The following is a 27,058-nucleotide window of genomic DNA, read 5'->3' on the forward strand; positions in this document are numbered from 1 at the left end:
CAAGAGTGAGGGTAAAAGAGTCTCACTCTTGGCAGGAGAAAAAAATTAAACCCCAGAAATCCAGCAAAGCTGCTGGGGGACTCACTAGGTAGGGAAATTCAGCCTAAACAGAGAATTCTCCCTAACAGAAGCATTCTCAAATGACCTCGACCCTCTTCTTACTAGAGCGAGCCAGTTCCTTGAACATGCCGGCCCTGGAAGAGGCATGACTACGGCCTTGAGGCCACGTCAGAGGCCAACCCTTTCTCGATCCACACTACCAACCTCCGATGGTAGTCCTTCCAGGTCTTCAAGGAGAGGACTGGCAAATTGGACATCTGTCTGCATCTTGATCGGGGTAAAGACAGTAAATGCATCTGATGTGCCGATCCTCAATGAAGATATTCTTCAGGCCACAGTTCTCACAGGACCAGAAGAGACTTTTCTTTGTGGCATCCGCCCTGGTCAAGGTTTCGAGCTGAAAGACCAGGCCTGGGGCTGTGGCACCACAGGCTGGAGATCCAACGATAGACTGAGGATCTCATCCAGCAAAGGGTCCCCGCCACAGGTAGTCACAACGTGACAGTAGACGATCAAGCGAAGAAACAGTCTCACAAAAATAGCCAAAAAGAGTAAAAAAGCGAATCGATTTCGAGGCGCGAAACACAAGGACTCCCAACACGAGAAACGTGTGGTAAAAATCTGAAGATGTATAAACGGAAAAACAAGTGTCCCTAAACCTAGAAACAGTGAGAAGAAAATATGAACAACAGAAGAAGATTCTAGGTCTTATTTATCAAAGATACTTTTATTTGATGTTCCTTTTTTTCCTTATAGAAAGTAAATTGTACACTCTAATGTCAAAAAGTACAGGTCATGTATTCAGTCATACCAATCACGCCATCAACCACTCATTCACACTCAATACTACAATTACACAAAGCAGACACATAATTATCGATGTAATATTTCATTAATCCATTTCTTTTGGTCCAGAAGTCAGGGTACCCCAAAAAACTTCTAAGACCCTGTAGTTAGCCAGTCCCAACCAGTTTCGACGTATAGGGATTTCACAACATCTTCATCAGGGGAGTAAAAACGCTAAAAAATAAAAAAAAGATGAAGACAGCCATCCATGAGGGCATAGTCCATTGTATCTATATACTAAAAAGCTCTATTTACAAAACCCATAACTAACAATTAGTGGTATGGGTCTTAAAAAGAAAGGCTTGTGGCGAGACAGAGAAACCTGCCTTCCCACAGCCAACAGTGTACCATTGCAAGCAAAAAGGTGTGTGTCTCCAACGCAGGAAAGGAGAGAGGGGGAAAGGGGAGAACAAACGCCATACCAGTATTAGTCGCCACATCAACCCTGGAACACCACCCAAGGGCCCAGACAGGGTGGCCAGGAAAGACCAGGTTATCAGAGAACATTCCGGTCACCAGAGTCTAAAGGTGGATTTTTACCTCAGTGCACTGGTGCAAAAGGAAAAGGTAAAGAAAGAGGTACATATGGACAATCATTGCATCAAATAATGAGGGATTCTTTACCTATTATGAAGTGGCTGTCCAAGGTGGATGTATATATGCAACTCAGACGGTAAAGGATGTACCAACTAAATCCGTTGGCTCCAGGTTGTTCAAGAACGTGTGGCGTTGAGAAAGACGCCAGGGCAGCCTCCAGGTGTTTATAGGCATACCCAGGTGTCACCACAGAGAAACCCGAGGCATGACACCAACGGATTTAGTTGGTGCATCCTTTACCTTCTGGGTTGCATACATCCATCCACTTTGGGCAACCGCTTCATAATAGGTAAAGAATCCCTCATTATTTGATGCCAGGTCCATATGTACCTCTTTCTTCATCTTTTTGATTTGCACCTGTGCACAGAGGTGAAACTCCACCTTTAGACTCTGGTGACCGGAATGTTCTCTAATAACCTGGTCTTTCCTGGCCACCCGGTCTGGGCACTTAGGTGGTGTTCCAGGGTCGATGTGGCGACTAATACTAGTATGGCGTTTGTTCTCCCCTTTCCCCCTCTCTCCTTTCCTGCGTTGGGGACACACACCTTTTTACTTGCAATGATACACTGTCGGCTGTGGGAAGGCAAGTTTCTCTGTCTCCCCACAAGCCTTTCTTTTTATTACCCATACCACTAATTGTTAGTTGTGGGTTTTGTAAATAGAGTTTTTTAGTATATAGATACAATGGACAATGCCCTATAGACGGCTGTCTTCATATTGTTTTCATTTTTTTGTGTGTTTACTCCCCTGATGAAGACATTGTGAAATCCCTATATGTCGAAACCGGTTGGAACTGGTTAACTACAGAATCCTAGAAAATGTTCTTGGGTACCCTGACTTCTGGACCACAAGAAATGGATTGATGAAATATTACATCGAAAATGATGTGTCTGCTTTGTGTAATGTTAGTTTTGAGAGTGAACGAGTAATTGATGGTGTGATTGGTACGACTGAATACATGACTTGTACTTTTTGACATTAAAAGTGTTTTCTGATTGTTTCGTCATCTTTTGCTAATGGTGGGGGCGCTGTTGAGCAGCCAACAAGATGTCCGCTTAGCGTCTAAGCTCCGTGACCCGTGAGATGCAAATCCGCCGGAATCAGCGGTTCTAAAGACAAGCTATCGCCGACACCCCACGCATCCTACTGCCCATTACCACTGCTACACACAGCATTTTTTCTGGGCGAAAACGGACATCTGGGGCCATCATTTCCACCTCTGAAGGACTCCGGCCCGCGTGACGCTGATTGCGGCCCATCCCCCATCAGCAGCCCGCCGGGGTGGACGCTCCTGCGGCTCGGGGTCCGGCCGCCTGGGCCGCCCCCTCTCCGCCCTCCGGCCCTCTGTGTGCCATCGACATCTGCGGCCCGCGCCCCGCCAGCGGAGCGCGCCGGAGCCGTTGGCCACCTGCCGAGGCTCCGCTTCCGAGCGCTCCCGCCTCTGGTTGATAGGAGGGCGCCGGCCCATGGCGGGCGAGGTTACGGTGGGGGCTGCCGGAGCGGCCCCCGTGCGCACACCACCCGAGCACCCCGCGGCCTGCGCCACTGGCCCCTGCGGTGGTCCGGTCCAGCTGCCTGCTCCAAATCGAGGCCCCCGCCGACTGTTCTGCTGGTTCTGCTGGAACCTTCTGCCGGCTGCGGCGTGGGGCTCACTGGGCCTCGGGGCCTTGATCCTGCCTCAACACACTGCCAAGCTGGGGGCCCTGTTACGGCCCGAACAAACTACGGCTCTTCGACCCGTAGGGTCCCAAGGTGAGAGGAGCGAGGGATCTGTCCGCTGCACATCAGGCTCTACTGCTCCGCCTCGTCTCTGGGCTGCACCTCTGCCAGTTCGGGGGAGGTAGGGACCCCGACTCATCTCGCCCCCCTGTGACCACTCTCTTGCTGCTGGTGCCGTCCTGGACGCCCAATACTCTGCGCTAACGGGGGCTCCCTCTCACTACGCCTTAGGGTAACCCGCGCCCCTGACTCTGCTGCTTGCCACTACAGGCCGCCTCGGCCCTGGCCCCCTGGGTGGACTTGTCATCCCAGAACACACCAAGGCTGGGCGCTGATCATGGCCCAAGCCCCTCTCTAACCTCTTGGGGACCATTCGTGCCTCCCCGCAGAAAATACGCACTCTCTCTTCAAGGCGCTCCCTGAGAATGTCCGGCAAGGTATGCGGGGCCAACAAGGCTGGGGCAATGGACAAGTTTGCTAAAGCCCTAGCCAAGCAAGACCAAGCTCAGGCCGAGGCTGCCCTTCCGCCTGACGACTCGGATGTTTCCTCTTGCCCCCCTCAGCCAGACCTTACGTCGCTCATGGAGTCTATGGCCAAAAACTTTGCGTCATTTCACGAAAAATTAGACGACATAAATGCCAACGTAGCCTCCCTGCGCACCAAATTGGATCAGCATGGCACCAGGTTAGGTGAGGCCGAAACTAGGATTGGAACAACCGAGGATGAGGTGCATGTGCTCCAGAATATGGTCTCGGACTTGGTGCGTGATATGAAGCAGGTCAAGGCGAAGTGCGATGACTTGGAATCTAGGTCCCGCAGGAACAATATCCGCATCGTCGGGGTTCCCGAGTCGGCTCTCAAGGGCAAAATGGAACTGGCAGCCGAGGCCCTCCTGAGAGACCTCCTGGGAGATCCTCCACTTTCCCCCTTCTTCACTATTGAGCGGGCTCACCGCTCACTGGCCCCTCGCCCCAAACCGGGCGAATTCCCCAGGCCAATTATTGCCAAAGTTCTCAGCTACAGGGATAGAGACCACATCCTCCGGTTGGCCTGCGAAAAGGGGGAACTAAGACTTGAATCCCAGATCATTTGCATTTTCCCGGACTTCTCTGTCAGTGTCCAAATGGAGCGAAGGCAATTTAATGGAGTGAAGAAGATGCTCAGAGAGAGGAAGGTAGAATATGCCATGTTATTCCCCGCCAGGCTGAAGCTCAATCACCGTAATAAACTACTTTTTCACTGTCCCTGAGGAGGCGGTGAAATTCATCGAGGCTCACATTCCTAGCGCGGGCCCCGGGGCCGACCCTGGTGATGAGGATTGAGCTGGCCTGTTAGACACCTGATACCTGCCTCATTGTGGTACTGGTACCACGCCTGTTCTTTGTGATCTACTTGTTTTTTCATGTATTCTCCTGTTATGAATGCTCCTATTGTCGCAACTCATTGTTGAATGTTTAAGACATGCTATGAGGGTCGCAGATGTGTTGTCCATGATATATGGCACCTTTACATGGACTATATACCCCTACAACCCTTGCTCACTGGGCCCTGCTATGCGGTCTCCTCTCACGATTTAACTTAATCACCGCTACACACTATTTGGTGTACTCCACCGTTCAACTATGTTGACCGGGTCACAGCAGCAGCTACCCCCGCTGTAGTTGCAACGCCGAGTTTGGCTTGTTCAGTTCATGGGCTTCCCCCTTGTTTGGTTTGGGGGTTGAACCAGCCACGTTGGCTTTGGTAGGAACGCCATGAGAATTTGGGTGGGTTTCTGGGCACTGCTAGGTTGGGGGTGGCAGTGAGGGTGGGGCGAGGTGTTATTCGGGGAAGTTATATTAACAAAAAAGGTGAGACAGTGGCAGCTTCTGAAATGACACATCAGGCCACCGCACTAGTGGCCGGCATCTATTTGGCAAGGTTTGACACACACTACTCGGATCCCCCCTAAATTGCTATAAATGTCCATTAGGCTAATGTCCTGGAATATCAGGGGGCTTAGCAACTACACCAAGGCACGTAGGGTCAAGGCCTACGTCCAGAGGCACGGGGTCAAGATACTCTTCCTACAGGAAACTCATGCCCTTGCACAATTATCGTCCTCGCTTGCCCCGGCTTGGGGCCTTAATAAATATTTCACTGTGTTCTCCTCCCAATCCAGGGGTGTCCTCACCTTGATTCACAAGTCGTTGGAGTTCTCCCTTCGCGCCAGCCATATCGATGCCCAGGGCAGATATGTGATCCTTCACTGTTTCCTAGCCAACTCAGAGTGCCTTTTGATCAACACATACGCTCCATGCATTGACACACCCGAATTCTTTGACCATATCCTTAATATCCTCCTTGGCTATGTTGGGGTTCCCATCATTTGGGGGGGGGGGAGGGATATGAACCTCATCCTGGACTCCGACCTGGACAGATCCGGGGTTGCTCCCAGAACACTGTCCAGGGCGGCCCGTCGCCTCCACGCACACATGCTCGCCGCTGGTCTGGGGACGCCTGGAGGATTCTCCACCCGGTGTCGAAAGAGTTTACATTTTACTCCTCCGTCCATGACAGTCACTCCAGGATTGACCTGTTCCTTCTCTCTGCGGGCCTCATGGGTAAAGAACTCACCTCACAGATTCTCCCTCGCACACTCTCCGATCACTCCCCGATCACGCTGGATATCGCCCTGCGCCCTGCCCTACCTCCGCATTCTAACTGGAGATTTAAATCTGACACACTACACGACATTGTATTCAAGGCTGACATTCTTGCAGATATCACCATGTTTTTTGACAGCAACAAACGCCATGACACTACGGACGGGGTAAGGTGGGAGGCCTTTAAAGTTTTCATCAGGGGCATGTGCATCTCTATGGAGGCCGGGGTACTCAAAGATATTAGAAACTCCCTGAACCGCTCTGAGACCAAGCTTGGAGACCTAGAGCGCGAATACGCGGTCACCCCGACTCCGCCCATACTAGCACAGATTAGAACCGAACTAGACACGTTCGAGTCCCTTGCCCATAGCGAGATAAGCTACCTCGCCTGCCCCGTCGCAGCCCGGAAATACGGGGAGGGGGAGAGACCAGGCCGAGTGCTGGCCCGTCTCGCCCGGGCCGAGAATGGTAGGGCACGCATTGATAGCATCATAGATAGCGATGGAGTGCGACACTGGTCCGACAGCCCCATCCTTGAGACCTTTGCAGAGTTCTACACAACCCTTTATGCTCAGCAATCGGAGCACAGCCCACAAGACCTGGACGACCTCCTAGAACGCATCCCAATGTCCCTATTATCCCTGGACACCAAAGAACAACTAGATGCTCCCTTCACCCTTGACGAGATAACTGCAGTCATCTCGGCCCTCCCTAAGGGAAAAGCCCCCGGTCCAGATGGCCTGACCGCTGAGTTCTTTCAGGAGCACGTTGCTCTCCTGGCTCCACGCCTTCACGAGCTTTGGGAGGAGTCACTGCGTCTTGCCGCCCTCCCCCGGTCCCTTCGGGAGGCTGTCATTACTGTGCTTCCTAAGCCGGGCAAGCCCCCAGATGAGTGTGGATCCTACAGACCTCTATCCCTCATCAACACTGACACCAAGATTTTCGCCAAAATCATAGCTAACAGGTTCCTCCCCATCATGAAATATCTCATCCACCCTGACCAGAGCGGATTTGTGCCTGCCCGCTCAACTGCCTTAAATATTCGACAGTTGTTTAATGTCATCTCCAGAATTGATCCCCAAGCCAATGCTGTGGCCGTGACATTGGACGCCCAAAAAGCATTCAACATGGTTTCTTGGCAATATCTGTGGGCGGTGCTTGGAAAGATGGGAATTGGCAAATACATGCTGTCCTGTATTAAACTACTATACACTAATCCGGTAGCCAGAGTCCTGGTCAACTCCCGCTTATCGGCCCCTTCTCCCTCCACAGAGGGACGCGGCACCCCTGCCCTTTCTCTCCCTTGTTATTTGCTATGGCCATAGAGCCCATGGCTGACAGCGTGCGGAACAACCGCGTGCGCAGAGGGATTCGCCTCCGAGACACCCCCGAAATTATATCACTGTACGCAGATGACGTGCTTTTATATGTCAGAAACCCTTCAGTCCACCTCGACCCGATCATACGAGAAATCATAAAAATTGGCACATTCTCAGGCTTTGCCATAAATTATTCTAAATCAGAAATCCTTCCCCTTACTCCTGCCACCCCCCAGCCTGCATGTGAATTTCCTCTCAAATGGGCGCCCAAGGGCATCAAATACCTGGGGGTCCATGTGGCCCTCTCGAAAGCCTCGTTAGTGTCTGATAACTATTGGGCCGCCGCACAGTACGCTCGTACCAGAATAGAGAGATGGCGGAACCTTCCCCTCTCACTATCAGGGAGACTATCCCTAATTAAAATGATCATCGTGCCTAAACTCCTGTATGTGTTCGCTAATGTTCCTCTTTGGCCCGGGAAACAATACTTTTCGGACCTACACTCCGAGTTCGCCCGTTTTCTTTGGCACTCGGGCGCCATGCGCAGGAAGTGGCTGCACATGACCCTCCCCTATGAGAGGGGGGCTTTGGAGCTCCTGACCTCACCCAGTACTGGACGGCGGCCCAAGCCCAGCATGCCATGTATTGGTATCACCACCACGAACCCCCCCGCATGTTAAACTCGAAATCCTAGCAAACGAGGAGGTGAATGTCATGTCCCTGATCCTATTTCACTCGTATCAGACGCACGCCCCTGCCGACCCAGTGGCCTCCACCATCAAAGCATGGAGGCAGATCCTTACGCCTAATTCGGACTCCCCCCGTACTACAAATGGCTTCCCCTCTGGTCTTTCCCGGGCCTCAGCCCCACACAGGATCAGCTCCTTATACTCCACTGGTCGGACCTGGGATACAGATCACTTTCTGATCTGTTCCCTGATGGGAAATTTATCACCCCAGAGACGTAGAGGCCCGGCCACTCCAGATCCCCACTAGAACTGCTGCAATACTTCCGCATTAGGGCAGCGGTCCAGGGCCTGTGGCCTTCATACCCGAACGAACCCCCTGAATCCCCCGAGGTCTGCTACATTGCCAATTCCGCTGGTTGTAGGGGTATCGTATCCTACTTATATAAAATGTTGATGACACGGGCTGCTGAACCCCCCCACACTGTCCGGGATTCCTGGAGCCGGGACCTGGGATTAGACATCACAGACGATATGTGGTCCAAAATGTGCATGCACACCCGCAGGGTTTCCCTTAACTCCAGAGTTAGGTGTATCCAATACAAGCTGCTCAACCGCCTGTACTACACCCCTTATGCGATTGGAAAATTTGCCCAAGATCAATCGCACCCATGTCAGAGATGTAGGGCTAGCGATGCGGACCACGCACACATGTTCTGGTCGTGCAGGGCACTGGCCCCGTTCTGGAACGCGGTACTCGATGCCCTCTCTGAAATAGTGGGGTTCCGTGTGGATCCTGAACCCCTGCCTCTCCTGTTTGGGCTCTGGGAAGGGACTGAACCGAAACGGGTAGCCAAGTTCTTAAATGTGGCGGCGAGTGTGGCCAAGAAATGTATTTTGCAGTGCTGGAAGCGCAGGCCCCCCCCCTCTCTGGAGATGTGGCTCAAGGTCCTCACCTGGACACAATCCTGTGAAGAGGACTATGTTAAAATGCTTCCGGGTAATGCTCGCCCTAGAAACATTTGGACTGAGTTCTGTAGTTACCTGAACAATAAGGTGGACCTGGAGCTCCGGTCTTCCCCTCCCTCTCCTGATCGGGGGGCTGATCTCGTTACATGAAGCACGCCTCTACCGCGGATAACCGCAGTTGGCACTGTATATGACCCTCTGTAATACTTGTATGCCATGAACCATGCTTTATTGTGAAATGTGTGTTACTGTGCTAATTTACACTGTACCGGCTGCTACTTCTTGCCAATAAAGAAAAGTTTTAAAAAAAAATCTTTTGCTAATGGTGGGATGTCCATTGGATTTAGAACTGTTTTTGTTTTTTTTAATTAAGTGTACGAGTTACTTTCTATAAGGAAAAAAGGAACATCAAAAAAAGGTTTCTTTGATAAATAAGACTTAGAATCTTCTTCTGAAGATGGCCACCAGAGGTGGAGCTTAGGAGGAAGAGTATCATTGGCTGTGGCAGTATGAGCCAAAGTGACACTAATAGGCTATAGAGGAGACAAGCAGTTTATTTAGCTTAAAGCTAAACTGCTTTAAATTTACAGAGGATTCTCAGCCTGATGACTGGGAATATTCTTGAGCATGTGAATCCATCCAAGACCCCGTGCTGAAGTACATGAACTTCCTGTGCTTCCGATGGACGGGTACATGGAATAAGCATCCTGGAGGTCTATGGACATCAACCAGTCTTAGAACTCCAGGGCTTGAAGAAGTTGGATCAACATCAACATCTTAAATGTGTCCCTTCTCACAAACCTATCCAGGAGTCTCTAAACTTAGATGGTACATGGACCTCTGTCCTTTTTGAGCACCAAGGAAAAAGGACCGCACCATCCCCTCCCCCGCTCTCTGACTGGGATCTGTTCTATCACCTCTTCTGAGAGCAAGTTCTGGATCACTTCCAACATGGTGATAATATGAGGGTCTACAAATGAAGGGGAAAGCAGTACACGGAGGGAATGACATGGAGGGCCCATAAGTACAAAGTTCCCATTTGCTCACAAACCGCAAGATCCTTCCCCCAACAGGCCCTGAGTGGTGTAGAAACAAATTAAAGAGGATTCTGCATGGATGTTGATAATGGCACGGAGGCGGTCTAAGGTTGGGGCATTTGCACTTCTCTGCCTCTCCCTGGCTCTGTGAACCATATATGTAAAGCCCTGGTTGTCATGAACCAGATTTCCCCCTGCTGTGCAAAGGTCTGGAATGGCCTGAAACTGTGACCACTCCTGAAGAGAACTGCTGCCAAAGAAAAAGTCTGGATTTCCATCTGCTGGACTGCCAGACCACGCAACTTTGCGGTAGCCTTTGAATATTTACACTTTGAGAGATTCATCTGCCTTTGCACCAAACAATTATACCTCCAGCATGATGATGAGGAATTATTCCAAGCATGTGAATCTATGAATTATCCAATGCTGGAGAACAGTGGGTACAAGTGAGCAATATTCTGGAAGCCCATCCCCAGCAGTGACTGTGAATGACAGCTGAGACTGCCAAGACGCCATGAACTGGGATAGCAGACAAGCCATATAGGTCTGTACGCCATATAAGCATAGTTTCCCGGTGTAAAATAAGGGTCAGACATGGCGCGAGACATGAGCGTAATGTATTGGCACCTGGAAGTGGGCATGGGAGGGAGCCAGGAGGACGCACAACATTTAAATATTCTTATTTGTGAGCCTCCAAATGAATCCAAGAGGAGGCTCTGCATTTATAATGTTCTGAAAGCCCCCTTGGGGTAAGCCACAAGGAAAGCCACATATCGAGGATTTAAGGTCATGTGCCAAAAGGCACGTCAGTAAACCATGTCCTACACAAAAGAATGCATGATCCACCGTCATCTTATGCTGCAAATTGTGGCTGCAATATGATACCCTTAGCCCACAGACCATGGAAATGAAGAGCATACAGGCCTTGCTATTAAGTGAGAGCTTGACTGCTATTGTTGGGATATTCAATAAATGCATCCTAGGTTTCTTTTCACTGTCTGTGCCCGATCCCGTTCATCGTTAACTATTCATAAACACCTGACAATACAAATACTACCTTAATATTTCTTTCAACGTGTGGGAGGAAGGGACACGTGTCGTTACAACATTAGCTTAGAATTAAAACAGGATTTAAGAAATTGATAATTAGTATGTGAATACGGTCAGAGGCACCAGAAGATACTGTGCTTTCTTGCTAAAGTTACATGCACAAAATATGAGGATATTGCAGTATGTGAAAATGTACATTTTCTGTTCACTTGCCTAACTAGATACCCAAATGTTTGCTGCAAATTGCTATATGGCCCTGACTTCCATGTAAACAAGACAATTGAGCTATCACTGAACAAAACAACGCACTCTCAACATTGCCTCAGTTCCTGTTTTCAAATGATATGAAAATTAGGGAAAGAGATTTAATGGGAATATTCAACATGCAAATATTACCATTTGGGTTCATAGCCTCTGAAAAAAGTTCATTAACATTGCAGAAAAATATGACAGACACTCTTCAAAATTCTATAAATTAATTACAACACTTAAACAAAACCAAATTCTGTACACACAAATTAGTTATTTGAAGGGAACCTCATAGGAATTGCCTTATCTGAGACGTGGCCCTATAAGCATGGTTGGGCAAATTCAACCAAAAGCTCCAACGAAAAAAGTAAGCAACGACTTACGTCTTGGAGCTTGTGTTGTCTGTTATCTGTTTTATTATTTGGCAATACCCTTCATCTTTCATCACCTCGTTGTCGCCGCATACCTGGAACAAACACACATACATTTTTAGGAAGCAGTAGCCATGTAGTCAGTCGGGTTATATTGCAGCTCTACTGTATATGATGTCATGCCGGCTAGTATTATACAGCAAATTAAATGTTAGTTTCTTCCTTTGTATTTTCTGTGTGGATGCAAGCCAATACCAATACCTCTACAGATATATGTTTAGTATATAGGTGCGGCTCCAGTGTGTTTAGGGGCAGGTCTCGACTGCCAGCTTTCCATTATTATTTGGGAAAGTGCATAATGTGGAACAGCTGGCACAGATTGTAAATACATTTATATACTAAAGAAACTTATTTCCCACACTCCGAATGGATTCATCAAGTAGCAGGAAACTACTATAAGGTGTGAGGATGAGAATTGTAGCTTATGACTGAAGGGCGTAATAGCGGGCACTGAAGAGGAAGAAGGATGAGATTTAGCGTGAGGTCTGTGGGTGAAGGCAGCGTAAGAAGGATAAATTGAGTAGCATGCAGCTATTAGCCAAATACAGGGGTTACAAAAAGAAGATCCACAGAGGCAAATAAAAATATCATCGGCTCTATCGCAAATCTCTATTAATTTAGACAATATGTCCTCTACACATAAACAGGATTTTGGAGTAGAGTCGGCTAAAAATATGCCTTCAACTTTCTCCTTCAGGAACATATCAGAGGAAGTGCTCTTACATATGATGGAAAAGATGAAACCATCAACAGGTGAAGGGGAACTCCTCCCGTCTAAAATTATCCTAAACAATAAACAGCTATTTCTACCTTTTTTAGGTCGCCTGATTAATGCTTGCTTTAGGGAATCATGTGTGCCTGAGATACTAAAAAAGGTCTCTGTGACCCCATTGTTGAAAAAGCCAGGCCTCGACCAGAAAATGCCGGCTAATTTTAGACCTATTACTAACGCACCGTTTCTTTTAAAAATATTGGATAAGGTGGCTACCTTCCGGCTAAAAGAATACCTGGAATTGTCGGGAAAATTGCACCGAAATCAGTCCGGATTTAGAAGTGGCTACGGGACCGAAAGTGCACTTCTGAACATGAAGAATGAAATGCTTCAGATTATGGACAGGGGCAAGGCAGGGATGCTGATGTTGTTGGACTTTTCAGCAGCCTTCGACCCATTGTCAGGACTCACAGCGCGGTAGGTGGATACTGTGCTGCTAGTATGCCAACTAACTAACCTATTGAGGGATAGGTGTGATTCTTGTGCCGCCCTTTCCTGTGCAGCGCGCGTTACTCCTGCATATCGCTATTATTAATATGACACAAAACATAGTTACGTAATAGTCTGTATGTCTCTATCGCCACAGTATATGTCAACTCCTCCTCCCCCCGGAATGTGCATTAGTGTCCCCATCGCCATGTCACTTATCACTTCCTCCTGCGTTCTGGTCACTCTGCTCCGACGGCATATTCTCAAGGTCCATCCAATTGTTCACGTCTTCTGGGGTTTCGAAGAACAAAGCACAGTCTTTATGCATCACCTTCATCTTCTCCGGATACAGTAGCATAAACTTTAGGCTGGCTGCTCGCAGTCTTGTTTTCAGTGGCCCATAGCTCATCCGTTGTTTTTGTACCAAAAAAGTGCAATCCGGGTATGCCGTGATGGAGGCCGATGCCCGACTAATGGTACCACCGGACATATTCCAGGATCTTCTGCCTGTCTTTATAATTCAGTATCTTGGCTATTATCGGTCGTGGCGGGGCACAGTGCTGCGGCCTTCTCGGCTCTATGCGCCCTCTACACTGTGAACCCTTGGGTGAGTTACCCAGCCCCTATTTCTTGTAGGAGCATGTCATTGATATAGTTGGTCGGGTTTTGGCCTTCCTCGCCTTCCGGCAGTCCGACGATTCGCACGTTGTTTCGCCTGGCTCGGCCTTCTGCTTCCTCCGCCCTATTCTCCGGGTTCTGCACTTGTTGTTTCAATGTAGAGACGTCCGGGGAGTTGTCTTTGCAGCTATTAGTGTTGGCCTTCACCTCCTTTTCCAGCGCCACGGTGCGCTCCGACAGTGTTCTGACGTCTTGTCTCCAGAGGTCCATATCTATTTGCATTGCATCTATCTTAAACTCCAACAATGCTTTCAGTTCCGCTATGGCTACCAATATTTGCTTGTCCATCCCTCCTTGTGTATCTCCTTCACTTGCTTCTTGCGGTTGTGGCTTGGTTCCCTCTGTCGTTTGGGTAGGCCTAGTAAACTCGTCTAAGGATGAATGCTTCAACTTACTGCTATTTGCTTGGGCTGCCATTGTTATGGCCTTCTCCCTGGAGTTCTTTTTTCTCCCTGGCATCGGTAGTGTTGTCAGATGCCGTCCAAGTGCCTAGTAGGCGGTGCGCACTGTCGCTCGTTTATTGGTGCTTGTGGTGTGCCTTCCTTGCAGTGACTCCTCCTTTTTCGTATGGGCCATCCTTCCAGTCCCTTAATGCTCTCTCCGTTACCTCTACAGCTTGGGAATGATATGATATGGCATTTATAATGCGCCTATACACAAGTTTTTCAAGGCGCGACGAGGCAGGGAGGGGGGACATAGGGAAGACAGACAACTATCTTACTAGGCCAGGGGTCATTCAGATCGCACAAGTGCATGGGAAGGGGGGAAGGGAACGTGCTAGGGGCAAGGGAGAGGGGAAAGTGCAGTACATGGGATAGAGGAATAATAAGATAGATAAATAAGGGGCCAGCTGGTGGCAAGTGCAAGGTAAGTGCAGAACAAGTGCCCGGATGGTGGCTGTAGGGATACAGAGACAGTCCCGTGGTGCAGTGTTTGCCGGGGGCAGGTGGCTGGGCCAGGGACCGAGATCAGTGAGAGTGGCCCGGTGCCGATTCAGTGCAGTTTCAATCAGGAATTTAGCAGGGGAGAGGGGAAGAGAAAGCAGAAGCAAAGAGGAAGGTTTTGAGGTGCTACCGGAACCGGAGATGGTTCTCCTCAAGTTTCAGGGAGGCAGGAAGGCTGTTCCAGAGGGAGGCCCCTGCCGCGGAGAGAGATCTACCCCCAACTCATTGCTTGGAGAAGCGGCTGACCCTGAGGGAGTTGGAGGCGGATGAGTGAAGAGCTCGAGAGGGAAGATATTTAGGAAGGGAGAGTTGAAGGTATTTCGGCCCCAGGCCCCAGAAGGCCTTGTGGACAATGCAGAGGGTTTTGAATTTAATCCTCGCAGCCACTGGGAGCCAGTGAAGAGATTTCAGTCCTGGAGAGATACGGTCCCTGGGCTTGAGGCCAAGAACAAGTCTCGCCGTCCTGTTCTGGATGAGTTGCAGAGGGCGGAGAGTAGAGTCAGGCAGATTTAGATAGAGGCTGTTACAGCAGTCCAGCTTAGAGAGAACCAGGGCTCTGGAGACAGTGAGCTTCTGGGCGAAGGCGAGGAAAGGAAGAATACCTCTAAGGAGGTGCAGCTGGTAGTATGACTTCTTAGAGACGTCAGAAATGTGAGGAGAGAAGGAGAGTGTGGAGTCGAAGATGACCCGAGGTTTTCTTCCTTGCATGTAGGAGCAGGAAGAGGGCCCAGAGAGGCCACCCAGAGAGCTGCAGGAAAGGAGGGAGTGGGTGTGCCGATGAGTAGAATCTCAGTCTTACTGGCATTAAGGTAGAGGTCATTGGCGGCACACCACTCCTGGATAGTAGACAGACAGTCAGAGATGAGGGAAGGAGAGGAGGAGGCTGAGGGTAGCCTGAAAATGAGCTGGGTATCATCCGCATAGCACTGAAAGTTGGGGCAGAGAGTGGTGATGCGGTGGGCAAGGAGTGCCAGATACTGGTTGAACAGCCAGGGAGAGAGTTTAGATCCCAGGGGGACACCACAGGTAGAGAAAAAGATGTCAGAGAGTAAGGACCCAAGTTGGACCTGGGAGGGTCGATTGGAGAGGAAAGAAGTCAGCCACGCCAGAGCCTGACCAGTGATACCCAGGTTATCATGGAAACTGTTGAGCAGGATGGCATGGTTGACAGTGTCAAAGGCAGAAGAGAGATAAAGCAAGATGAGAACACACAGAGTGTTAGAGTCAAGGTTGGAGAGCAGGTCTTCACGGATGTTCAGGAGAGCAGTTTCTGTGCTTCTGGCTGCTCTGAAGCCAGACTGATGGTCATGAAGACAACCCACAGATTCAGTGTGGAGATTAAGCTGGGAGATGGCCAGTTTCTCCAGGAGCTTGCCCAGGAAGGGAGTGATGGAGATTGGGAGATAGTTAGCCGGGCAGGAGGGGTCGGAAGAGGGTTTCTTAAGAAGAGGGTGCACAAGGGAGTGCTTAAGGGGGGATGGGAAGACTCCAGTGGCGAAGGAGTGATTGCAGAAGTCAGCCAGGGCAGGAGCCAAGGAGTCGATGTGATCCTTGATAGTTTTGGAGGAACAGGGGTGAACCTGTTTTGACGAGACTTTCATAGATCGGACTTGTCTGGAAACCTTGTCAGCAGAGAAAAGGGGAAAGGCAGAGAAGGAGGGAGAGGGGGTGGCTGCAGAAGAGCCAGAGGAAGAGCACAGAATAGGGGGAGGGAGGCAGTAGGAGGAGAGTGAGGACAGGATGTTTTCTGGTGCTGGGGCGGCAGCTGTCAGTGCGTGCCCTGCACAAATTCTTTCCTGCACGTCTTCTGGGCTCCTTGGTCACGCACTTCGCTGCTTTATCCCACTGTTTAGTTGCGGCTGGAATACGTTAGGTAGTGCTGCGGCTTCTACTAATGCACTCCATTGGAGTTAGGTGCAGTCACGGCTAGCTATGCGTTAGTCGAGACCAGTTCAGTGCGTTCTGGTTCTTGACTAAACCCGGTGCTTCCTTTTTCCCACAGTTCATGCACCTTTGAACATCTGTCAATTACAAGGGCTCTGTGCCACTGTGCCTTCTTCAATGATGAGTGCACCCGGTGCCTCCTGCTACTTCGTACCGTGCTTGGTTGGCAGTGCGCTCCGATCTGTTAGTGCTCTCGTGCTCAGTATATTCTCGTGGGCATCTCTGTGCCTTTGCATGGAGACGTTCCAGTGAAGGGGCCGCGATCTATTCGCTATTATTCCTCCTCTGCATGCCTTTGTTCGCACTCCGGCTGCGGTCCTTCTCTCTATCACTCACTTTCTGGTGCTGGTGATGGTGCACCTCAATATCTGTCTGCGCTCCTCGCCCTTCCGCCGTCTCTCGTTATGGGCTGGAGCCTTTCCCAGCCCCATGGAGGATATTCTCTCCTCCACGGTCTTAGCAGCGCCCTGGTCTATAAACCATTCCAGGTCCTGACTAGTGTTGTCTCTGCCTTTGTCTTGAGACTGACTGTCCAGACTGTCCCTTCACACTTTGCCAGCTCAGTCTCGTTCCGCGTTAGACCGCTGACTGGAGGCTTTGTATTTAGGCCTCCATGCGTGTTGCCTCTGCTGCGACCTGGATCTATTCTCTTCCTGTCGGACCTCCGAGGCCCTCTGCACACCGGGGGTTTACACTGCCTTCCTGTGATGTACACTTGCCCCAGTACAGGCAGTAGTTTCGCTCCCTGCTAGGGATTGTACCAGTGTTAGTGCCTTTAAGCACGGGGCCTCCCCAATCTCTAGTGTCCTGTACTGCCGGTTAATAATTGCCCCACTTGCAGCGCACTTGCACCCCCCTAGTAGCCACTAGTGTGCAGCTGCCCTGGTGTCTCTAGTTCGATTTTGGCAGATGACCCCTACTGGGTGCTCTTCGTTGTTGCAGTATTTACGGGTTTAGCACTGAGCATAATTGGTCCAGTCCCACGCTTTAGTCTCATCGTTGGTGTATTTTGCATGTGCAATGCATGTTATAGACAATTGTTCATCTACAGGCTTCAGGCTCGCGCCCTCTGTCCCTCTTTGTTCTTGTTTCCCTAGCGATCCGCAGTGCCATCCGCTTCAGCTCCTGTCTTACAAGCCCCAATGCGATTGTTGTTTTCCGGCAATCTAGCCCGGTGTTATGCACTCCGGTGCTTCCAGTGTGCGAGAGAATCATTGCGCTCCGATTCTATGTCAATTTCACCCTTTCTGCGGCCCGGTCCACGCCTCACTCCGGCTTGCAACAGTTTCACCTTACGAAGTATACATTGTGTCCACTCTGTTCTGACTTTAGGGTGTTGCCGCGGGGCAATGAGCAGTCTCTGATCCGGTCTGCTGTTCATGTTTCCCTCCCGATTTCACCCACTGTTGCACTGTCGCAAGGATGCCCGCGGTGTGCCAGTGTGCTCTGATGGCCACACAGCCAGTCCACTGTTATCTCTTTCGTACGGGTAATACAGCGCTGGTTCTTGGCACCATTTATCCTCACTCTGTGCTGCGCTCAGTGTCGGGGGTGCCGGGATACATGTCCTGCCACTGTGGACCTGCATCATATGCTATTGTGACTGATCTCATTCAGCCAGCCAGTTAGTTTGCTTGGTATTCGCTGCTGCACAGTCCTATTTATCCTACCGGCTGGGGTCTGATTCTCTTGCTTCCATTCCCTGGTCACTCTGCATTGCTTGCACTAGCCCATCTGTTCCTTCCTTAGTTCTACTCCGGGTGCCATCTTGTTTCTTCGCGGATAGGGCGCTGCACAACTTCTGCTGCTCCTATGTCTGAAATCGTGCTGCAAATCTCGGCACCAGTACGATCCCTGTGTTCTATGCACATTCACACCACTGCAGTTCCAATATCACACTTTGTTGCTGCCTCCGTTCTCAGTTTTCCGTCAGCATCATTAAGGATCTGCAGGAATTCCTTGAATCACAACCTGTTACATGGCTCTGTAGCCACGCCCCCCCTATCGCCAATTCGTTTCAATATTTACATGGCCCGACTAGCACAAATTATCATTTGCTATAGCATTGGCTTTTCTGTGTATCTAAAACATGTTCCTGGTCATCCTTACGATTAGCGATTGCTTGCTTCATGTTCATGACTGGATGTCTGCAAATACTGTTTAATCACTACTAAATCTGTGATAAAAGTTGACCAAATAAAATTGTTAGAATGAGAGATTTGATCGCAGATTTGATCGACTACGATCAAATCCCCCATTTGAAGGGCATTATAGTGAACAAGGGGAGCAAGGGCTACAGAGGTATCCCCCGCACCCTTGGTCACTATAATGTCAGCAAGGGCTGCAGGGTTTCCCCTGCACCTGACCGCTTAAGGATTTTAAAAAAAGAAAAGAAAAATGGACCCTGCGGCATCGTATCTGACCCGTGTTAGAGGGACAGATCTGATGCTGCAGGGGGGCAGGAGGAGCGCTGGGGGCAGAGGGGAGAAAAAAGGTATATAGGGGTAAGGAGTGAAGGTATGGGGGTATGCCATAATTTGTGTTGTTTTACCAGATTTGTGGCGACACAAATTTTTACACTTCACTCAAACAACCCAAATCCTGATTTTCAATAGTGAATTAATATTCATCAAACAAGTGAACATTGTTATAAAATCTTCCATATTATCATTTGTTATGTTATGTTATGTTGATTCACACCGCGCACTGCTACCACCCAGGGGCAGTCTCCAGGTGCTTGTGTGGCTCTGCAAGAGAGGGTGTTGAGGAAGCTAGTGAGGATAGAGTGAGAGTATAGGTTCAGAACCAGGAGGAACTGGCGTCTGTGAGTGCTGTTTTGCATGTGGGAGTTTGTGCGGGAGGCCTTGTGTGTTGAGACCATATGGGTAAGATTCAGTGCCTCGGGTGTGTGGTAGGGTTTTGTGTTAGTGTGTTGTGTGGGGTAGTGGTGGGTTTGGTTGTGCACACTGGTTAGATAGTGCCCATATGGGATACAGAGTCATGGGTGTGTGTAGCTGTAAGGTTATCCAGTGTCTTGGTGTGTAGTTGCGTTGTTGATGGTTTTATGGACTATGTAGGTGTGCTTCAGCAGCTAAAGATGATGGGTGTAAACATAGAATTGATTCTTGGTTTGTTTATGTGTAGTGTGGCTAGCCCAAGGTCTGGTATGGTATGGGGTCATTTATGCTGGAGGAGCAGGAAGGGGATAGTGGGTTAGTAAAGTCAGTTGGTTTGTTGGAACCTCTGGGGCGGCTCTTTGGTTGCCGCTTGACGGTATCCAGCTTGGTTCTTTGTTGTGGTTCTTTGGCCCATCTCGTCTCCACTCTAGTTGTTTGTCTGTGGTGTTATTGTTGCCAGTGTCCTTCGAGGTTTTCACTGTCTGTTGAGTAACCAGGTTTTGAGCCATTTCCTGAGGTGATGTGGTCTTCTGTGTTTCTAGTTTCTTTGGGTATGGTGTTCCAGATGTTAGCAATTAGACATGAGAACGCTGTTCCGCCAAATTCTCTTTTTTCATTGTGTTTTGGCTCTATTTGTAGATCGATGCTTAATCTGAGGTCCCTTCTTGGGCGATACAGGCTAATCTTGTCTTGGAGGAATTCAGCTCCTGGTCTGTACAAGGCTTTGTGGGTGATGCACAGTGCTTTGAATTTGATGCGCTTTTGTACTGGTAACCAGTGTAGGCTGGTGATGTGGTCTCTTCTGTTTAGTTTCAATAGGATCCTGGCTGCTGTATTTTGCACCCTTTGGAGATTTTTGGTGAGTCTTTCTGGCATTTCTAGGTTGAGGTTGTTTGCGTAGTCAATTCATGTGAGTATCGGGGATATGATTGTGAGGGTTCTGTTAGGGAAGGAAAGGTAGGGAAATAATCCTCTGAGCAGCCGTAGGAGGAAGAAACATTTTTTGGTGATAGTGTTGACTTGCGCTTCCAGGGATAGTCTATTGTCCCCGAGTATTTTTAGGTTGCTCACTACATTGGTAGTGTCCGGTTGCATTTCCATGCCGGTCGCCCAGTCCAGTTGTGGGTTAGCTTCGTCGAATCCTGCGGGTGAGAGCATTATTTCCGGTTTTGCCGGGTTTAATTAAAGCTTGTTCATTGTCATCCAGCTGTAGATGTCTGTGAGGCAGTGGTTGAGGCTGTTATTTTGTTCCTCAGTTCTGTTTGTTTTCACAATCAGTTTTGTGTCATCTGCGTAGTTGTTAGCAATAAAACTGTAGGTTCTAATGATTTTCATCAGTGGGCACATGTAGATGTTGAAATAAATGCAGAGGAGAGAGGCTGGATCGCTGTGTGACTCCGCAGGATATATTTTTGGTGTTTAAGATGAAGGGTGGTAGGTATGTTCTTTCGGTTCAGGTTTGTTAGGAATGAGGTAAGCCACTTAAGTGCGGATTCCTGGATGCCACATTCCATCAATCTTATTATTAGTGTTGCATGGCTGATTGTGTCAAATGCCACTGATATGTCCAACAGTATGAGGGCCGATTGAGCATCGTCGTCTGCGTTTATTTTCAGGTCGACCCATATCGATAGGAGTGCTGATTCTCTTCCTCTCATTGGTCTGAAGCCAACTTGTGACCGGTCGAGTATTCTGTTTTTTTCAACGTATTTAAGAAGGATTTTTTACAAGTGGTTCTCCAGGATATTTCCTGGGTAGGGCAGGTTGGATCTCAGTCTGTAGTTGCTCCCTTTGGAATGTGCTACTGCAGCCGCCCCTTTCCCCAGTCTTACCGGCGCCTCCTGCCCCGCCCACCCTGCGGTCCCTCCACTGAGGGAGGGGACCCGCCTCCATGGGCTCAGCAGGGAGCAGTGCCAATCAAACCGGACAAAAGAATACAGACACCTTCTTTTTGGAAATATATCGCCACGTTTAATCCTTTAACATTTCTAAGCACAAACAACACATCCAATTATAAACGTAACCCTAGAAATACCAAACTGCATAACCATAACAGCTACATTTCAAAATCATATACACATATTTACAGTGGTTCCTCCTTGTGACAGGCAGTCCAGGTGGAACTGATAACTCCGCCCCTTTTGGCGTTGCAAACTTGTAATGAGTTATTTATGACGCGATAAATACCCAGAGGCTTTTAAGCGCGGACCGGGGATCGAACCTGTGTTGCTCTGCATCGTCATGTTTCCAAGACAAGGGCACTGCACCTGAGCTATCCTCCTGAGTTAACAGTGGTGAGGTTCCGCCTAAGCTGTCGCAGACCTCCCCGCCATACTGTATGTTGGGTGTGATCCCAGGAGGCACCATTCTCTTGTCTGACACCTTGCAACTCCTGGACCCACCCCCTTATCCATCCACCTTCCCATCGTGAAGATTGTTCAGATAGGTTCTGCCTCTTCTTATGATTCCTCAACTGGTAATGTCCAGGACTGACTGCTTCATTGCCATTTATGTTGGTCTTTGTGCAACAACGCTACTTTTAATGCAGAGTATACACAACTATTTTGCTCAATTGATTTTTGGCTACCAAAAGACTAATAGATTAACTGGCCCCGGATGTCACTTCACTGGCTAGCAATAAATAGGCACATTGATTTTAGGATACTCTGCTTGACCCACAAAGTCGTCTATGGTCAAGGTCCACACGTCTTGTCTTAAGTCTTAACACTCTACATCATCCAATTACACACCCACGGCCAGTTTCCTGCATCTACTTGACTTGTGCACTACAGGGCGTGCACGTTATGGCGACAAATCTCTTATAATTGTTATTTTTTATAATTATAATTGTTCTTTTATAACATGCTTAATACCAACAGGTGGTTTCTAAGCACAGGATCAGGATCAAACCTGTGTTTCGCTACGTTGTCTTGCTTCCAAGACATACGCGTCGCCCCTGAGCTACCCTTCCTCCCCTTCACCAAGAAGGCTCTTTCTTTTGGCACTCATTACCGCTGCATCTCTGACTCAACCCAGACTGTTTGAACTTCAGAGAGGCACTTAAGATCCACTTGTTGGTTTCACCATATGGATCCACATTGTTGTGTTTGCTACCCTCTTTCACTAGCCACATCCATCGTGTAGTCTTTTTATTGCTGCATAGTGCTACAAAATGTGTTAAGTACGGCTAGCCAACCTTCCAGGAGTTTCAGAGTTCATGTCAGATCTCTACATTACCTCATGGAAAACGCAAAGATCACCAAACATGCACAATTGTTTCCCAAACACAACATATCTGATGTATTCAAGAGAAATAGGACATGTAATGGATATATTGAAATTGATTTATTACAATCATTATGCCAGCTATCCAAATCAAAACATTAGGTTGGCTTATCTGCTAAGGATTAGTTACGTTTATAGATACACATCCTGCAGACATTATGAATATTGATTTTTTTTTCGTCCACAAACTTACAGCCAAAAAAGTTACTGCTGTTAAATATTTACACACGTAAATTTAAGCGAGGTAAACACATCATGCACAGTGATCATCAATTGTGCATCGTCATAATATCCTAGCTATCAGACCTATCCACTACCAGGGATCACAAATTACTTCGATATGAGACATGACTGCTAGATTGTTGTAATGTGCTTTGGATGATGTTAAAAAGCACTGAAAGTATTGGAACATGTGTGATTAATTTGACATCTTTTTTCCATATTCTTTTTGTTGAGATTGTTAACACAAAAATAATTGCTGCTCAGTGTTAGGGCCCAAGGGCTAAATCCAGCCGTGGTGGCTTGACACGTCGTGATGCAATTGAGTCTTTCTGACAATATACCCCTCAAGAGTACAAAAGGACAGATTGAGGTGAGTATTGCCCGAAAATATTGGTACACCCTGGTACCCAGACAGCTGGCTGCAAGAGAAATTAACCAAGCTGAGGTGCTCGCAGTCTTCCGCACACTCTTGCAGTCTCTTGCAGTATTTTTCCAGTTGCTGTTGCTGTGGTGGGAGGAGTGACCCACACAGCCTTCATAACCTCTTTTTGGCCGCGGAGCGGCCGCGGAGCTGCTCGCTGAGGTGCTCGCAGTCTACGGCACACTCTTGCAGTCTTTTTCCAGTTGCTGTTGCTGTGGTGGGAGGAGTGACCCACACAGCCTTGATAACCTCTTTTTGGCCGCGGAGCGGCCGCGGAGCTGCTCGCTGAGGTGCTCGGAATCTACGGCACACTCTTGCAGTCTTTTTCCAGTTGCTGTTGCTGTGGTGGGAGGAGTGACCCACACAGCCATCATAACCTCTTTTTGGTCGCTGAGGTGCTCGCAGTCTACGGCACACTCTTGCAGTCTTTTTCCAGTTGCTGTTGCTGTGGTGGGAGGAGTGACCCATACAGCCTTCATAACCTCTTTTTGGCCGCGGAGCGGCCACGGAGCTGCTCGCTGAGGTGCTCGCAGTCTACGGCAGTCAGCGGCCGCTCCTCGGCCCGTCGGGCCCCGAGATGCCATTCGGGGACACAGACTGTGAAGGGCTCTGGCTGAGAAGCCAACGCACCAGAAGCGAAGATAGCGGCCTGGAGAGGCGCAGTCCCCTGAAGCGGAGGACTCGCGCCAAAAAACCGCCCTCTTCAAAAATGGCCACAGATTTTAAAAAACTTTTCGCTTCCAAAGGCCAAGCGCGACGGCTATCGGACAATCCCAACGAAGTTATGGCCAACGAACCAACCGGTTTGGAAGATAGCCATATGCCTACATTACCAGCGTTATTGCCCACTAGGGAGGGGGAGAAAATTCAATTAGACCTGGCAGAGCAAACAGCGGCTACCCCTAACCAGGTCTTGCTGGCGGACTCTACCATCGCCCCCCCCTGACACCCCCACAACGCCAGCAAACTTGCTTATCGGGGAGGGGGAGAGAACACAGCCAGACCCGGCTGAGCTGACAGCAGCTGCCCCCAAGCAAGTCGCGCTGAGAGACTTTATCAACATCAACACCGTCCCCCCTACTCCCAGCGCACTTGCAAACAACGCGCGGGGACTTACCCGCTTTGTTGCGCTTGTCGGTGAAACTTTTGCGGCGGACTCACCCGGCGCTGCTACCACTGAGGAGAGGGCTCCTGAGGCGGAGACGGGGACTGGAGTGCTCTGTCCCGCTTCGGAGAGTCTGCCAGTTGCGACCGACTGTGGACCGCCTCCTTTCGTGCTTGGCACCGCCGCCGACCAGGAGCTCGCCGCGAAGGTGGCGAGCCCTGTTGCTGACGTGCTGCGCAATGCCCAGAGTGAGATGGAAAACAGGAGACGGACCGGTGAACCGGATCAGGATCCCCAACAGCCTGAGAAGCCGCCTGAAACAACGTCAGACTCGAGCACAATAAGGACACAACACTCCTCGATGCAAGGCCAGGAAGGCCTCCGAAATCAGCCTGTTTCAGGGAGTCCTGAAGAAGTCTGCGCCACAAAAAACAATAAGGAGTCTCAAAAACCAAGAAGGAACTCCGATCAGGGGGGACACTTTCAAACTATCACCCCAATGAAAACACAGCCCTTACAGAGGCCTTTGGTAATTACCATCTCGTCAGCTAAACCAGCCGACACTTCGGAAAAAGTAATAACCAAAGTGCAAATCCACCAGCCGCACAAACCCGAGGACTCTCCTAGCCCCGGGACAAATAATGTTGCAGACAAAGGCCTGGAGGTTGACTCGTACTCCACAATCGATTACTCTGAAGATGAATTGGACGTCTCAGGAGAGGTAATCGAACCTATATCTATCCCTTTAAGACTTAACTTCTCGGATCCTATCTCCACGCTGATAGAAGCTGCCTCAGCAACTTGCCTCAACCCCAAGAGCGTAAACTACACCAAGCCCCAGTCCCAAATACGCTCAACGATGCCCCACAAAGCCACCACACAGAAGCCTGAGGATAAAACTCAAATAAAAGGCCTAACACCATTACGAACGGGCAAAGCCCCTAAAATACCACTAAGTGGATCGATAGCCAACTTCTTCGCTACGAAAAGCAAGCCTCAGCCAGAGGAAGACAAAGCGGAGATATCGGATGCTGAATTACTAGAAGGTACCTCCCAAGAGCTGAACCGCGAAAATGACAAGGATTCTCTGCGTAAACTCGCCTTCCTGAAAAGATGGCACTTAAAAGTGGAAAGACCTGGCTCTGCAAACTCTGCGGATGCTGCTAAGTCTAACCTGCCTCAAAGGTCCACGCCAATTCCTGACGACCAATTGCAGAACGTACTTAGCTTGGCCGTAGGTAAACCAACCATGGACCAGGGGCAAAGTGACACTGTACCCCACACGAAGAACCATAGTCAGTAGGATTACCCAAGTAAAGTTGCAAAAAACATCAACGAGCTAGACTTAAGGAGAGAAGCCTCCCCTTTGGATAGATCCATGGAAAAGAATACAGTTAGTGAATGCATCACGTCCAAGCTGCGGCAGCCGACGTCTATACCACAGGACCAAAATCAAACCTCTGTCATCAATACAGCAGCAGGTCCCCAATCTCCGTCATCAAAAAGGAAACCAGATCTTATGGCCCTTATGTCGTCATTGACCATAGCCCTCGCTCCGTTCACCAAGTTGTACGAAGCGCTCAATGATTCGGCTAAAGACCAAGTTACCCTACTGGCGCAGATGCAAACTCGGCTTTCCTTCATTGAAGGTTACATTACAGCTAAAGTAAACAAAAAGGGATCTCCAAGAGAAGACATACTGACTCCGGGCTACCTCGTAGTACCCACAATGTGCACCAGAAACACCCAAACTGAAGAAACGGTACCTAAAATCTTCAACTTTACAGGGAAATCGAACGAAGAAAGTAGGACAGCGCCTACTAACCAAGAAAAAAACGGGTCACTTGGTCGGCAAGTAGTGTCACTGTCAGAAGCTCCCTCTGTCAAAACCACCACGCGGATAGCTAAAGAAAAAGCAAAACCTTCAAGCACTAAATCACTGCAAACCATTCCAAACAAAAGCACAGGAAAAACGAGTCTCAGATCCCAACGGAAGAATGGATGCGCATCCTGGGCTGACGACCAATCAATCCATAATGATGATGTCAACCTAAGAGGACCTAAAAAGGGGAAGACGAGCAATCTGCCAATTAGACTGAAAATCAATGGGAGCAGCCTGGCTCCCTCCTTTAAACAATCCTGCCTATCATTCGAGCCCAAACTAAGTGACCCCACTCTCTCTCTCCGACCCAAGTCTGTATGCACTTCCAATACTGAAAAGATGGTCACGGATGATACTGCATGGTCAATTACGGAAAGCGAGCTGATGGACGCAGCGCTGAATGAAACTGAAACTTGGGAAGAATTGGAAGAGGCTGAGAAGAATCCACCACAAAAAAAAGGAAGAGAAACACAATCTCTCAATCCCCTGTGCCAGTTGCCGAATGTACCAATAATAAACAAAAAAAAGAAAACAAAATTAAGGAAGGCTTACCAAGTCCAAACAGCCCAATCTTCCTAACATTGGAGGAAAGGAAGCTCAATCTCCTGGTGAAAAACAAAGCCAAACTATCGTCCCAGAAGCTACCAAGGAAAATTGAAAAGACTCGGGAACGATCAAAGTCTAAGCCACGCAGGGCTGCTGGGACCCAACCATCGAGACGAGATGCCCAAAAAGAAAACCTGGAACATCAAAGGACGCACGGGCCGGGCCCTGCTATCTGGTCCAAACCATTGAGACCAGTCAATCAAGAAGTAAAACAGGACCGTCCATTCAAAACTCTAACCCACTGGCGCTCCAGAGTCCAGAAAA

General features: G+C 49.1%; 1 protein-coding gene across 2 annotated transcripts in view; it reads right to left on the reverse strand.

Moving 5' to 3' along the window:
- Positions 1-27,058, reverse strand: part of MYO15A (myosin XVA) — a 3,541,761-nt gene that overhangs the window by 821,326 nt on the left and 2,693,377 nt on the right. For both annotated transcript variants that reach the window (XM_069645706.1, XM_069645705.1), the window contains one exon: positions 11,562-11,644. In XM_069645706.1, the coding sequence (XP_069501807.1) occupies positions 11,562-11,644 (83 nt within the window). The remainder of the gene's footprint in view (positions 1-11,561; positions 11,645-27,058) is intronic.

This window comes from Ambystoma mexicanum, chromosome 2p, assembly GCF_040938575.1.
Source record: "Ambystoma mexicanum isolate Mex_15411 chromosome 2p, UKY_AmexF1_1, whole genome shotgun sequence".
Classification (NCBI taxonomy): Eukaryota; Metazoa; Chordata; class Amphibia; order Caudata; family Ambystomatidae; genus Ambystoma; species Ambystoma mexicanum.